The sequence below is a fragment of the Nicotiana tomentosiformis genome, chromosome 1, assembly GCF_000390325.3.
Source record: "Nicotiana tomentosiformis chromosome 1, ASM39032v3, whole genome shotgun sequence".
NCBI lineage: Eukaryota > Viridiplantae > Streptophyta > Magnoliopsida > Solanales > Solanaceae > Nicotiana > Nicotiana tomentosiformis.
The window spans coordinates 103,700,732-103,713,799 of record NC_090812.1 but is presented as its reverse complement, the minus strand read 5'-3'; the positions used below and the strand labels follow the sequence as shown (position 1 = coordinate 103,713,799).

Sequence of the window (13,068 nt, the reverse complement as noted above, 5' to 3'; positions counted from 1 at the left end):
GACCTATTACGTTTGATCATCTAATTTGATTTAATAAATTTATTGAATTTCAGTTCTTTAATAAATTTTGTTACTTGTAATCATTCTTAAGATTGTATTTTCAATGTAACCTATTATTTGGCAATGACTTTTTCAACTGAAGAAGATTATATATCGATTATGACTTCAACCCTATTTGGAAGGAGTTTTCTTAGGTGAGTCCGTTAATATACATGTCACATGTGTAACACTATAGCAGAAACGTAGAAGTGTCTTGTAAATTTTTTAAGACAAATCAACTCCAATGAATTGACATTGTGATCTTCCTAAAATTATAGGTAACGTTGAAGTCATCACTCATTCTTATTTTTATTTTGTTGATTAACTCTGTGCATATGTCTAGTAATACTCTCGTTCGTATTTTATGTTGAGCTAAGAGAGAAAAAGATAGGTTTTCTAATGGCGAATCAGAAATACTCATTCGTTTCAACTTTTATGGAATATATATGTAGAAATACTAACATTCTTTAGAAAAAAAAAACTTAAAAAATGGTATATTCGATGTTCTAGAAGTCCTTTTTTATGGAAGATATTTTTCTAAAAATAGAAAATTTAGCAAATGGTTAATGTTTAATGAAATTTTTGCATATTAAAGGTTAATAATAATATCAAAATGTTAGCTGAAACAAATAATAAAAAATAAAAAATTAAATAATCGCACAAATTTGATTTTCGCCCATAAGCGAGGGCAGTCACTTCCTTTTTCTTTTCTTTTTTTACTGTAGCAAGAGATAATTGATTCAACTTTTACTATGATACAGATTCGTCTTGTGACAAAAAAAGGTTTAGCGTCTACTCAACCGAATGATTATTGATTTGCATCTTACTTTATGAAGAAAAGGAGTTAGATTTGAGATGGAGATGCTTTTTGGAGAGGCTGTTTTCTTGAATAGAATTTTGAGTGTTCGTGGGAAAGCAGGTCGGTAAAGATGTGAAGGCAGGTTAGTAAGATATGATATATAATATTTTATTGGTAAAATGGAGCTGTCAACCATTCCAATTTCGTTTCCCTATCATTTCATATATTGCTCCAATTTTCACAAAGTTTTTTGGCCAATTCACCTAAAAGGTACATCCATTTCAGGTGCATATTTTGAATAATGTTTGGTCGAAGCTAAAATAGTAATCAGCCTTAGGAATTGAACACTTATTAGTAGGAGCGTTTTACTCATTAGTGAATCTTGTCGTATATATTTGTTAGCCAAACGCGAATTGAAGTTAAAAAAATTATTCTCAAAGTCGTGGGCACATATTCACAACAAAGGAGACTTTTCAATGAGGAATCATGTCTCGTGTATTTGATTGAATACCTCTGCATTTCTGTGTATTTGATTAATATCTTATGCATTTGATGAGTTTGAATTCTACTATCTAAATAAAACAGCATTTCGAATAAAACTCCGAGCAAACTAAGAGAACAAGGGAATTAATTTTAATCACATGACTTATTGGTTATTTGAGTTTTTACCTTATTAGTGAGATTATGATTCCACCCCTTATAATACCCTCCTCATTTTTTTTCTCCTCCCCTGTGTATAATAAAAAAATTAAAAAGGCCAAGGATAAAATTCAGTAGCTGATTTACTGAGCCACACCACCCCGCTTGAGCTGTTTTTTTTAGTAGCTCACTTGCCGGTCACTTTGTAGACATTAGACTAGTTAGTAAAGATAATAGCACGTCGCAATAAAAACTTGATTCAAGGCGTACAACAAAATATTATCACTATTTACTCGTTTTTTGAAAGCTGTCATTCTAAATTTTCTTTTTGCATGCCAGGGAGAGTATGTTACATTGGGTTCCCCATCTCAGTATAATCTTACTTTGTAAACTATTTCATTCCTTTATCTAATTTTGAGTTATCGTCATAAATGAAACCTTTTCTTAAAGGAAAACAAAAGTAAAATTAGATAATAAAATGTATTTCTATAATACCAAAACTGTATAGATATATTTAAAAAATATTATATGCCCGATGGACAAAATCTCCATCCTTGTTTCCGCGTTATGAAGGGGTGGGCCGATATCCAAGGACATGGGTATACTTATTTTGTATTGTTCAATGTTGATGACAAAGAAGTTGAAATTGGAATCATGTCAGTCATTTGAAAATCTTCTAACGTAACGTGACAACCACCAAATTTTAGATGCCATTTTAGTAGACCCCAAAAGACTTATTACGGTGCCCCCGACAATGATCCCTTCATATTGTTGCCCATGTAAAATGATTCCTTCCCTCTTTCCCTTCACAGTGTTACCCATCAATTCATGGTTGAATTTGGAGCTCGTGGCTAATAGCAAGGTGAAATTCAAATATAGTTAGATTTGTAAGTGGTAATTGAAAAATAGTTACCGTTTCAAAAGTAATCGAAATTTAGTCACTTTTTATGTAAAGATAAATCTGAACGAAAACATTGTTCAAAATTTGAAAAATATTTTAGTATAATATACTGGAGTTCGAATTTTTTGCATGTGAACTTCCAGCATAATATACTGGAGTTCCAGCATAATATATTGGTCCAACATAATATGCTGGAAGTTCATACACAGGTGCTCCAATCTCCAGTATATTATGGTAGAACTTTCCGTGTGCTGGAGTTCCAGCATAATATGCTGGAAGTTCATACACAAGTGATCCAATCTCCAGTATATTATGCTGGAACTTTCCGTGTGTTGGAGTTTCAGCATAATATGCTATAAGTTCATACACAGGTGCACCAATCTCCAGTATATTATGCTGGAATTTTTCGTATTTCAGCAAAATAGTAGTTATTTTTCAATGAGTTTGCAAACACTGACTATTTTTTAACTACCAGTCTGAAAGCTGGCTAGCCCGTGCTATTTTCAGTAATAGCAGTTGCTGTTCTAACATTTTCAGTTGGGTCATGAGCTTGAAGACCATGTAAGGGAAAAGTGCACAAATAGTCACTTTTAGGACCCCTATTCAATACATAGCCAAAATTTGTAAAGTATTTAAAGTTTAGCCTTCTCAAAAAAACTTCAGATCACGGGTCTGAAGTTAGGCTTTAGCAGTTAAAAACTTCAAACATGTGGTATGAAGTTCAAAATGTCTCCAGTTTCTCCACCTTTCATTTATATGCATTTTACGCTTAATAATCAAACCTATGATCAATAAGTACTTACACTACTAAAGAAAAAGAAAAAATTAGAACTGAGAAACATTTATCAATTGACCTTCTTACGACAATCATATTAATAGTAGATAAGCAATATACCTCAACCATTGAACATGCATTAATCCATAAACTGTAAGCATCTAATAAACAAAAGACCTAACAATTCCAAACCACTAAGCACTTCTAAATATAGATTAATAAGAAGAAGAAGAAAAGGAGGAGGAGTAAGAAGTCGTAAGTTTGCCAAAACTGCCTAAACTTCAAATACCTTTGTATATGGTTAAAATCGAGCTCACTCAATTTTTCTATCTGAACGGGATCAGGGAGCTGCATCGAAGGTCGGCCCCGTAGTGGATCAGACTAAAGTACGAGGACAAGGTACCAAGTTCGGGATTTAAGGTACCTGTCTAGATCGATGACAGCAGCGATCGAGATCGAATGAAACATGCATCGAGCAAGATCGAAGATAACATAATAACAGAAAGGTGAAATATCCGTGACCGGTCGAAAATCATGGCGAAAATCTCGGAATGGATCAAATTAGGAACGGTTAATTAGCTAATCATGGGATTTCCTTATGTAATTAGAGTTATACTATAAGTAGAATTCCTCTACTATATAAAGGGGAGTATTAACCATTTGTAAGATATATTGTTCTCGCATAAAAAAGCCAATATAACGCTCTCTCTTTAGCTTATACTCTCTTGTTCATCAACTTGCTTTATTTTTAACTGTTTTGGTGTCAATCAGTTCGATGGCACCATAGCTCGAGGGTTGAATTCCGTTTCAACACTAGTTCGCTTTACTTTATAGTTCATTTCTGTTATTAATCTTCATATTTATCAATTGGTATTAGGTAAAATTACGTGTCCTTAAAATCACATAATAAGTTATAATTTTAAGGGTAAACAGTTTGGCGCCCACCGTGGGGCTAAGGATAATAGTGATTGCATAATACTGATTCCGATAACACACACTGATTTACATTTTTTCTTATAAGAATCTTTGTTTTCAAGATAAACATGTCAAACTCACAAGCAACGCCTATACATGGTGACAACGGCTTCGAATTTCACAGGAAAAATGACAATATAGCTGCCCCAGGGATCGAGGTGCCTCAGGCTGACCTCGAGGGAACACCAGCTGCAAATTTCGTCGATATTAGTTCACATGTCGCCCTAAATGCAAATTTGGGCGTTGATCCCGAAGGTAGCGTACGCAGGGAATTTCGATCAGGTGGTCGAGGTACGCAGGGCGAAGAAGATGGTGGAGTTAGCCTCCAATTGATATTCGAAATGTTACAGGCTCAACAAGCCGTTATAGCACAACTACAAAATCAGCATCGAACACCGAGTAGGATCGAACCAGAAGTCGTCCACAGGATCGAGCCTGTGCCGGAAAGGTCAAACGCCAACGAATCAGGGACTAACTCCGTCATTATGAAAATGCTCGAGGAGCTCACTAAACGGATTGAATCGGGAGAAAAGAAAATCGAGGCAAATAATAAAAAAGTAGAGACATACAATTCCCGGATTGACCAAATACCGGGGGCACCGCCGATTCTAAAGGGTATGGATTCAAAGAAATTCGTACAGAAGCCTTTTCCTCCAAGTGCGGCACCGAAACCCATTCCGAAGAAATTTTGAATGCCAGAAATTCCTAAGTACAATGAGACCACCGACCCTAATGAGCATGTCACTTCTTATACATGCGCATGGAACTACCATCGGTCACAAACGATTGGGCTGTTCAAGCCTTTACTCAAGGTTTGAATGAACGAAGTTTGGTGGCATCACGACAGCTAAAGCAGAATTTAATTGAATATCCAGTGGTAACCTGAGCCGATGTACATAATCGGTACCAGTCAAAGATTAGGGTCGAAGATGATCAATTGGAGACCCCTTCCGATTCCGTTTATCCAAACATGCCCGTCGGCAGAACTCAAAGGGATATCGACATAGAACCCCGGTCGAACATAGATCGGTATCAATGTAGATCGTAGAAACAACAGCCCATGACACAATCCCATTCGAAAGGGAGGATTATGGTATTGACTCTGATTATATGGTGGGATCAGGTTGCGCGCCACAATATATATTTAATTATTATTATTATTATTATTATTGATATTTACATGGTGGAATAAGGGAGGATAGTGTTGTACGGTGGGATCGGGTTGCACGCCGCAACATATATATATATTTATTGTTATTGATATTTACATGGTGGAATAAGGTAGGATAATATTATACGGTTGGATCGGGTTGCGCGCCGCAACAGTTTATGTATTTTATATTCCTTGTTGTATTGTGTTAGCTTTGGTTCTTTTGTACGAGACTTTGAGGATTGGTATTTCTGATTTTTTACTGTTTTCGAGGGTTGAGTTGGTTTTCATTAGTTTACTGCTTTGCCGTCATTTCCTGTTTTCCTTTCCTATTACTATTATTTTGGTGGATTGATTTTCAGGATGAATTTGCTACGCTGAGTCATTACCTCATACCCTGTTGAGTTGTTAGTAACACAATAATTTTAAATAAAATAATTAATAACATGCTTACCTTATGTGACTCTTAAGTTAAAAATCATCGTTTCATTCGGTACCTTACTATTTTTAATAGTCATCATATTTCACTTTAATCGATTTCTCAACTTAATCTCCTTACCCTATCTGATGTTTCTACTTTACTTAAAAAGGAATTGCTATTATGTTTTAATTTATTAAATTCTATATTCAAATCAGTAGTTTATTCGATACCTTATTTTATTTGAAAATGTTATTCTCTTCATCCAAATGTTTTCCAAATAAACTTATTTTCTCATTGATTTTCGGTTTGGTTCAAAAACTGTAATTTTACTTTATTATATATGAATAGATCCCTCGAATATTATTTATAGCATTTGACACGGATACTACGTATCTGGTAGCGCGTGAATTTTGCCGTGCGAAGTGATATGAAAAATGTGGGCACAAAGTGCCATGTGTGTTAAAGGTTTGGAAGTTGTGATTTATGATCCGAGATTACGAGAAGTGGGATTGTTAAAATTTGATATTAGGAATGGTTTGATTGGTTGAGTTGTCATCATTTTCCCTACTTGAACACATTCATACTTCATCCGTACCTCGACTATGTTGTTGCTTAATTACTTGGTTTTTTCTCGTTGCCATTCATGTTCTCCTTATCTTCACTGTTGATTGTAATTTGAATTCTTTCTGCTATTGGTCTTATATTGATAGTCCTTCCTTGTTAGCTTTATGTCATATCCGGCACATGTTTACATGTCTAGTAGGTGTCTTGACCTGGCCTCGTCACTACTCTACCAAGGTTAGGCTTGATACTTACTAGGTACCACTGTGGTGTACTCATGCTACGTTTCTGCATATTTTTGTATAGAACTAGGTACTTCGGATCGAGTTGGTTTTGAGACATATGCTTTGTGTGGCTAGAGACTTCAAGGTACACCTGCTGGACGTTCGCAAGCTCTGAAGTCACCTTCTGTTGTACTTATTTCTATTGTTTCTTATTATTCTGGAACAGTGATGTATTCATTATATGTAGTTACTCTTAGAAAGGCTTATGACTTGTACTACTGGTTTTGGGATACTGTATCATGTTGAGATTATTGGCTTATTTAGAAATTTTCGGTTTATGTTTAATAGCTGTTTAGTAGAACCTATTATCATTTCGGTATGTGTTAGGCTTACCTAATTTTAGAGACTAGATGCCATCACGACTTATTCGGAGGGATTTTGGGTCGTGACACCTACTCTCCAAAAAATGAGGGAACTATCTGTATACGGGTAAAATAGAGGATAGAGCATACCCCGATTTCCTGTTGAAAATAATGGAAGAAAGGCACGGACGCACGAGACAGAAATCGAGGCCGGGAACCTTTCGTATCGAGACCCACGAAGGAAGAACGATGTATTCATCACCGGGCATGATAAAGCAACGCTCCTCGGAACGAATTCTAAAGCATCGAAAAATACGGTAAACGATTACGCACGACGAATAAAGGGCTGTGATATTCGTACCTGGCCGGATATCACGGCACGGATCTTGCTCGATGTCGGTTATAGATCAGTAATTAATGGAAAAAGAAGATTTTTACCCTTTTTAGACTTGTACTAGAGATGAAATTCTCCTACTATATACAAGGAAGATTTTTTCTTTTGATGGACATTGTAACATGCAAACTAAGGTAATACAAATTTATTTTTCTGCTTTCTAGCTATTGCAAAGTTCTTACTTTACTGTTTGTTCTTCATTCACAATTGGCTTCGAACCAAGGGTCCGATCGAGGGTAAAACTATTGTTCAACCTAAGTTCAAGGTGGGCTGTAACATTATAATTGGTTTGATTATTCATTTTGTCTTTAACTCGTTTATCTAATATTCTTGATTATTGTGTTGAATCAATCCACATATCCTTAAAATTGCATACAAATTTAATTATTATTCGTTTTAAGGGTAAACAAATAGCACATACATTTTAGGAGAGAAAGAGTACTAAAATATAATTATAATTTGAAAATTAGCATTTCATTCAATTTGCAATCGCACTTTATCCCGGAGCGGGAAGCGTATCAATTTTAATTTGGAGCTTCTCTAGACCCCTCATCACTAAATATGTACTATAAAGTATTCTATTTTGAGAAAGATTGATCTTGACATATTTATTTTTGCCTCTTTAGGAAGGCATCATTATGTATTCGAAAATGAAACTTTACATGCCCATGGAAAGACAAAAGAGCGAAAAGATCGTATATCGTATACATTGTGTATACTAGTATATACTATACGTCCAAAAAAAGAAAAAGAGTTTTTCTTTAATTTTCTCTGATCAAATTATCATTATACTCATTTCTACTATATTATAAGTACCAAACTACAAATGATGGACATTCTACTACAGCTGAACTATTTGATTATATAGAATAAAATATTTGTTACAATCTATATATTGTGTCAACATTCATCTGATTTAATCAATTATTAAAAAATATTTACCTTAAAAACTTATATTTGTCCATGCAAGGGCAGGCTTATCTTCAGCATGTATAATGTATATTTGCTTTGAATGATTCTAGAAAGCTATCGAGGTCGCCAGACCTTCTGAGCGATGACGGCTATACCGGTCGGGGTCGGTTCCGATACCCCGAGTCTCGATCATAGCGTCCCAAGCGATTCGCTCGGGACCATGATAGTGAGTCATTTGCCTTCTCTTCCGACCTTTTCTGAGGAGGAGTTAAAGGAAGCTCGAGAATTGAAGACCCCCTGATATGGGCGGAGGCTCTAGTGTAGGGGACCCTTTTCGGGATTGCTTTACTGGAGTCGATGATACCTCCGGTATTAGTGATACTTCTCTTCTCCTAGAAGAGGCCCAACGTTTTATTTCTCGGGTAATGATTTTACTGCGCTTGGTTTCTTCGTTCTTTTCTAAACCTGACTTGTGTTTTTTCCATACTGTGTAGGCCATTAGCAAGTTTCGAGTCGACCTCAGCCAGTGTGAGGTCGAGCTTCAGAAGGTCTCGGGGGAGAGAGATGCTCTGCGGCTTCTTTGCAGCCAAAAGGACGAGGTTATAAAGGACCTCCAAGCAGATTTGGCTAAGGCTCGCGAAGAAGAGGCCGGACTAGATAAGCAGGTGAGCTTCGTTCTGTTAGAGTATGGGTTTGACCCAACTGTGGAAGCTAACCCTTCGTTATCTCAGCTGCAGCAAAAGGTTGAAAAAGATCGGGTTGCTTCGGGAAGAAGTCGATCAAATCAAGGCCGAATGTGACCGGTGGAAACAGACTATCGACCGCCTGGCTGCAGAGAAAGAAACCATCTTGGCCAAATTATTATCGGCCGATGTTCAGCTTCGAAGCATCAAGCAAAAAGGTTCGGCTCAGGCCAAGAGGATCAAGGAGCTTGAAACAAGGCTTGTTGAGGCTAAGGTGGAGATCGAGTCGTCGAAAGTCATGGAAGACAAGACCATTGCCGTGTATCGGGCCGATGCTGAGGCTGCTCAAATGGAGGCATGAGAGGCAGCAGATATTGCTGACACTCGAGCACATTGGGTTGCCGAACTTGCTAAGTGTCGGTCTCGGAGGGAGACCCTCGAGGAGATACACGCTCGAGGTTTCGACCTTGCTGAAGAGATAAAAAGGGCCAAAGAACTCGAAGCTGATGCTGAAGCCTTGGCTTCTGATGGCGATGATGATGATGACGGTAGCAAGAGCGGGTCTGAAAATGGGGGGGAGCCCGGTGGAGAAGAGACTGCTCTCGATGATAACCCAGAAGCTTAGCCCTTAGCTTCTTCTATGTTTCTTTTATTTATGTAAACCATCTTTGTATATCAATACAAATATCTTTTTCTTTTACTGACTTGCTTCGTGAAGATTTCATTCATGCCTTGCAGATGTTTTCATGAGGATTTAGGTGATTTCATTGAATTCAGCCTTCGTAGCCTTTATGGCCGAGTGAGTGTTTGCTCAAGCTCGAAATAAAAGTAGCCCACAGGCTTAGTGGTCGAGTGGGTGCTTGCCCGAACTTGAAAAATAAAAGTACCCTACAGTCTTAGTAGTTGAGTGAACATTTCGAGCTCGAAGTAACATAGCCCTTAGGCTTTGATAATTGAGTGAGTGATTATTTCGAACTCGAACTCAAAGTATATTAGCCCGTAGACTTTTATGATCGAGTGAGTGATTGCTCGAACTCGAAATAAAATAGCCCTCAGGCTTTAATAATTGAGTGAGTGATTGTTTTGAACTCGAACTCAAAATATCTTAGCCCGTAGGCTTTTTATGACCGAGTGAGCGATTGCTCAAACTCGAAGTAAGATAGCCCTTAGGCTTTAATAATTGAGTGAGTGATTGTTTCGAACTCGAACTCAAAATATCTTAGCTCGTAGGCTTTTTATGATCGAGTGAGTGATTGCTCGAACTCGAAATAAGATAGCCCTTAGTCTTTAATAATTGAGTGAGTGATTGTTTCAAACTCAAACTCAAAATATCTTAGCCCGTAGGCTTTTTATGACCGAGTGAGCGATTGCTCGAACTCGAAGTAAGATAGCCCTTAGGCTTTAATAATTGAGTGAGTGATTGTTTTCGAACTCGAACTCAAAGTATCTTAGCCCGTAGGCTCCTGTTTGAATCATGAAGCAGGAAGATCTTTTCAAAGTGTAAGATATCTGAGAAAAAAAAGAGTTCTCCTTTATAAGTCATTGTACATGTGTTTGTATCTTGTGCCAGAATTCGAGCCAAACTACGTGGGCATGGTTCGTCTTGACCATTTGGCCCTTAGACTTTTCTCTATCGAGACCTTGTTCGACATGAATTTTATATGAAACAACTTTCTTGTGCCAAACTTGATTTATTCCGATTGGTATCCCCCCAGTATTCGAGGATGATTATGAAGGAGCCTCGGATACTATTGATTTGTCCTCGGGTAGCACATAGTTGTTGTCTCGTTCAAAACTTTGCCGGAAAAATCCATTTGGGATAAAAGCCGAACTTAAGGGGAAAAGCGTACAATGCGTGCTTTGAAACCAGAGATTTGGATGTTTTTCATCGAATTCCTGCAATGAGTTAGTGTCGAATATACGTATATAGACGATAGAGAAGATAAAAGCATACCTTAACAGTAATATCGTTTGAGAAGTGATATGTTCCAATTATTTGGTAATGGTTTTCCATCCATTGCTCCAAGTTTATAAGACCCTTTCCCGATTATGTCGAGGACTTGATAGGGTCCTTCCCAATTTGGGCCGAGCTTCCCTTCATTAGGATCTCGAGTGTTGATGGTGACCTTCCTTAGGACCAAGTCCCCGGTCTTGAAATGGTGGAGGTTGGTTCTTCTGTTGTAGTTCCTTTCGATTCGTTATTTTTGTGCAGCCATTCAAACCAGTGCCGCTTCTCGTTTTTCATCTAATAATTCAAGGCTAGTATTCATTTCCTCGTAGTTCGATTCTTTCGATGTATGCCGGAACCTTGCGCTTAGTTCCTCGACTTTGACCGGAATTAAAGCTTCGGAGTCATACACTAAGAAAAATGGGGTCGCTCCTGTACTGGATTTAGATGTTTTCCGATATGCCCAAAGGACTTCGGGCAAAATTTCTCTCCACTTTCCTTTAGCTTCGTTCAATCTTTTCTTTATGTTTTGGATGATAATCTTGTTTGTTGATTCGACCTGTCCGTTCCCGCTAGGATGATATGGTGTAGACAATATTCATTTTATTTTATGGTCTTCGAGGAATTTTGTCACTTTACCGCCGATAAACTGTCTACCATTGTCGCATGTTATTTCTGCTGGTATCCCAAATTGACACACGATGTGGTCCCAGATGAAATCTATAACCTCTTTTTCTCTAACTTTTTTGAACGCCTATGCTTCAACCTATTTAGAGAAATAGTCAATCATAAACAAAATGAATTTAGCTTTACCTGGGGCCGATGGTAGAGGGCCGACGATATCCATTCCCCTTTTCATGAATGGCCATGGAGAAATAACCGAATGAAGCTGCTCTCCGGGTTGATGGATCATCGGTGCAAATCTTTGACATTTATCACATTTTCGAACGAACTCCTTAGTGTCCTTCTCCATGCTATCCCAGTAGTACCTTGCTCTGATGATTTTTTGAATTAATGGTTCAGCGCCAGAGTGGTTTCCACAAGTGCCTTCATGGACCTCTCGTAAAACATAATCGGTGTCTCCTAGTCCCAAACATACCGCCAGTGGTCCGTCGAACGTCCTTATATATAATGTTTCATCTTCAACCAGTGTGAATCGAGCAGCCTTGGTTCGTAGAACCCTCGATTCTTTAGGGTTCGATGGGAGTTTTTCGTTCTTTAAGTATTCAATATACTTATTCCTCCAATCCCAGGTTAAGCTCGTGGAATTTATTTCGGCATGTCCCTCCTCGATTACAGATCTCGAGAGTTAAACGACAGTCCCCGAGTTGATCTTATCTTCCTTGACCGACGACCCCAAATTTGCGAGTGCGTCGGCTTCACAATTTTGTTCTCGAGGCACATGTTGTAGGGTCCATTCTTTGAAACGATGTAGAGTTACCTGTAATTTGTCTAGATACCTTTGCATCCTATCTTCTTGAACCTTGAAAGTTTTGTTTACTTGGTTCACCACTAGTAAAGAGTCACATTTGGCTTCGATGACTTCTACTCCCAGGCTTTTAGCTAGCTCGAGACCTGCAATCATGGCCTCGTACTCGGCCTCATTGTTAGTTAATCTAGTGGTTTTGATGGATTTCCTAATAATGCCACACGTGGGAGGTTTCAGTATGATGCCAAGCCCGGACCCCTTCATAGTTGAAGCATCATCTGTGTAAAGGGTCCAAACCCCCCGACGACGTACCCGATTTTAACAAGAGTTCCTTTTCAACTTCGGGTACGAGGGTTGGCATGAAATCGGCCACGAAGTTCCTTAAAATTTGGGACTTGATGGTCGTATGGAGTTGATATTCGATATCGTACCCATTGAGTTCGACGACCCATTTGGCCAATCGACCCGATAATTCGGGCTTGTGCAAAATATTACGAAGTGGGTAAGTGGTTAAAACGTATATGGGGTGACATTAAAAGTATGGTCTTAACTTTCTAGAGACGCTTATTAGTGCAAGTGCTAATTTCTCTAAGTGAGGGTATCTAGTCTCTACTGCTCCTAAGGTTCGACTTACATAATAAACATAAAACTGTGTACCTTGCTCTTCTCGAATTAGGACGCCACTTAGAGCGATTTCCGATACCGCCAAGTATAAGTAAAACTTCTCATCTGTCCTCGGAGTGTGAAGTAGTGGTGGGCTCGATAGGTACCGCTTTAATTGTTCTAGTGCCTGTTGGCATTTCGGGGTCCAGGCGAAATTGTTCTTCCTTTTGAGTAGAGAGAAGAATTTGTGGCT

The 13,068-nt window shown here is 38.0% G+C and overlaps 1 protein-coding gene and 1 long non-coding RNA gene across 3 annotated transcripts; both read left to right on the top strand.

Annotated features, from left to right (window-relative positions):
• Nucleotides 1–250: 250 nt before the first annotated feature.
• LOC117278596 (uncharacterized) lies at nucleotides 251–6,608 on the top strand. 2 transcript variants are annotated; one of them, XR_004508956.2, is made up of 3 exons: nucleotides 251–317; nucleotides 801–980; nucleotides 6,567–6,608. It is a non-coding gene; the product is annotated as an uncharacterized lncRNA (long non-coding RNA). The 2 variants fall into 2 exon arrangements; XR_011408030.1 differs by lacking the exon at nucleotides 6,567–6,608 and adding an exon at nucleotides 3,498–3,841.
• Nucleotides 6,609–8,454: 1,846 nt separating this feature from the next.
• On the top strand, nucleotides 8,455–9,196 carry LOC138908060 (uncharacterized). The gene is made up of 3 exons (XM_070198698.1): nucleotides 8,455–8,574; nucleotides 8,647–8,817; nucleotides 8,864–9,196. Exons 1-3 carry the CDS (start codon nucleotides 8,455–8,457, stop codon nucleotides 9,194–9,196), a joined length of 624 nt encoding a protein of 207 aa, XP_070054799.1.
• The last annotated feature ends 3,872 nt before the right edge of the window (nucleotides 9,197–13,068 follow it).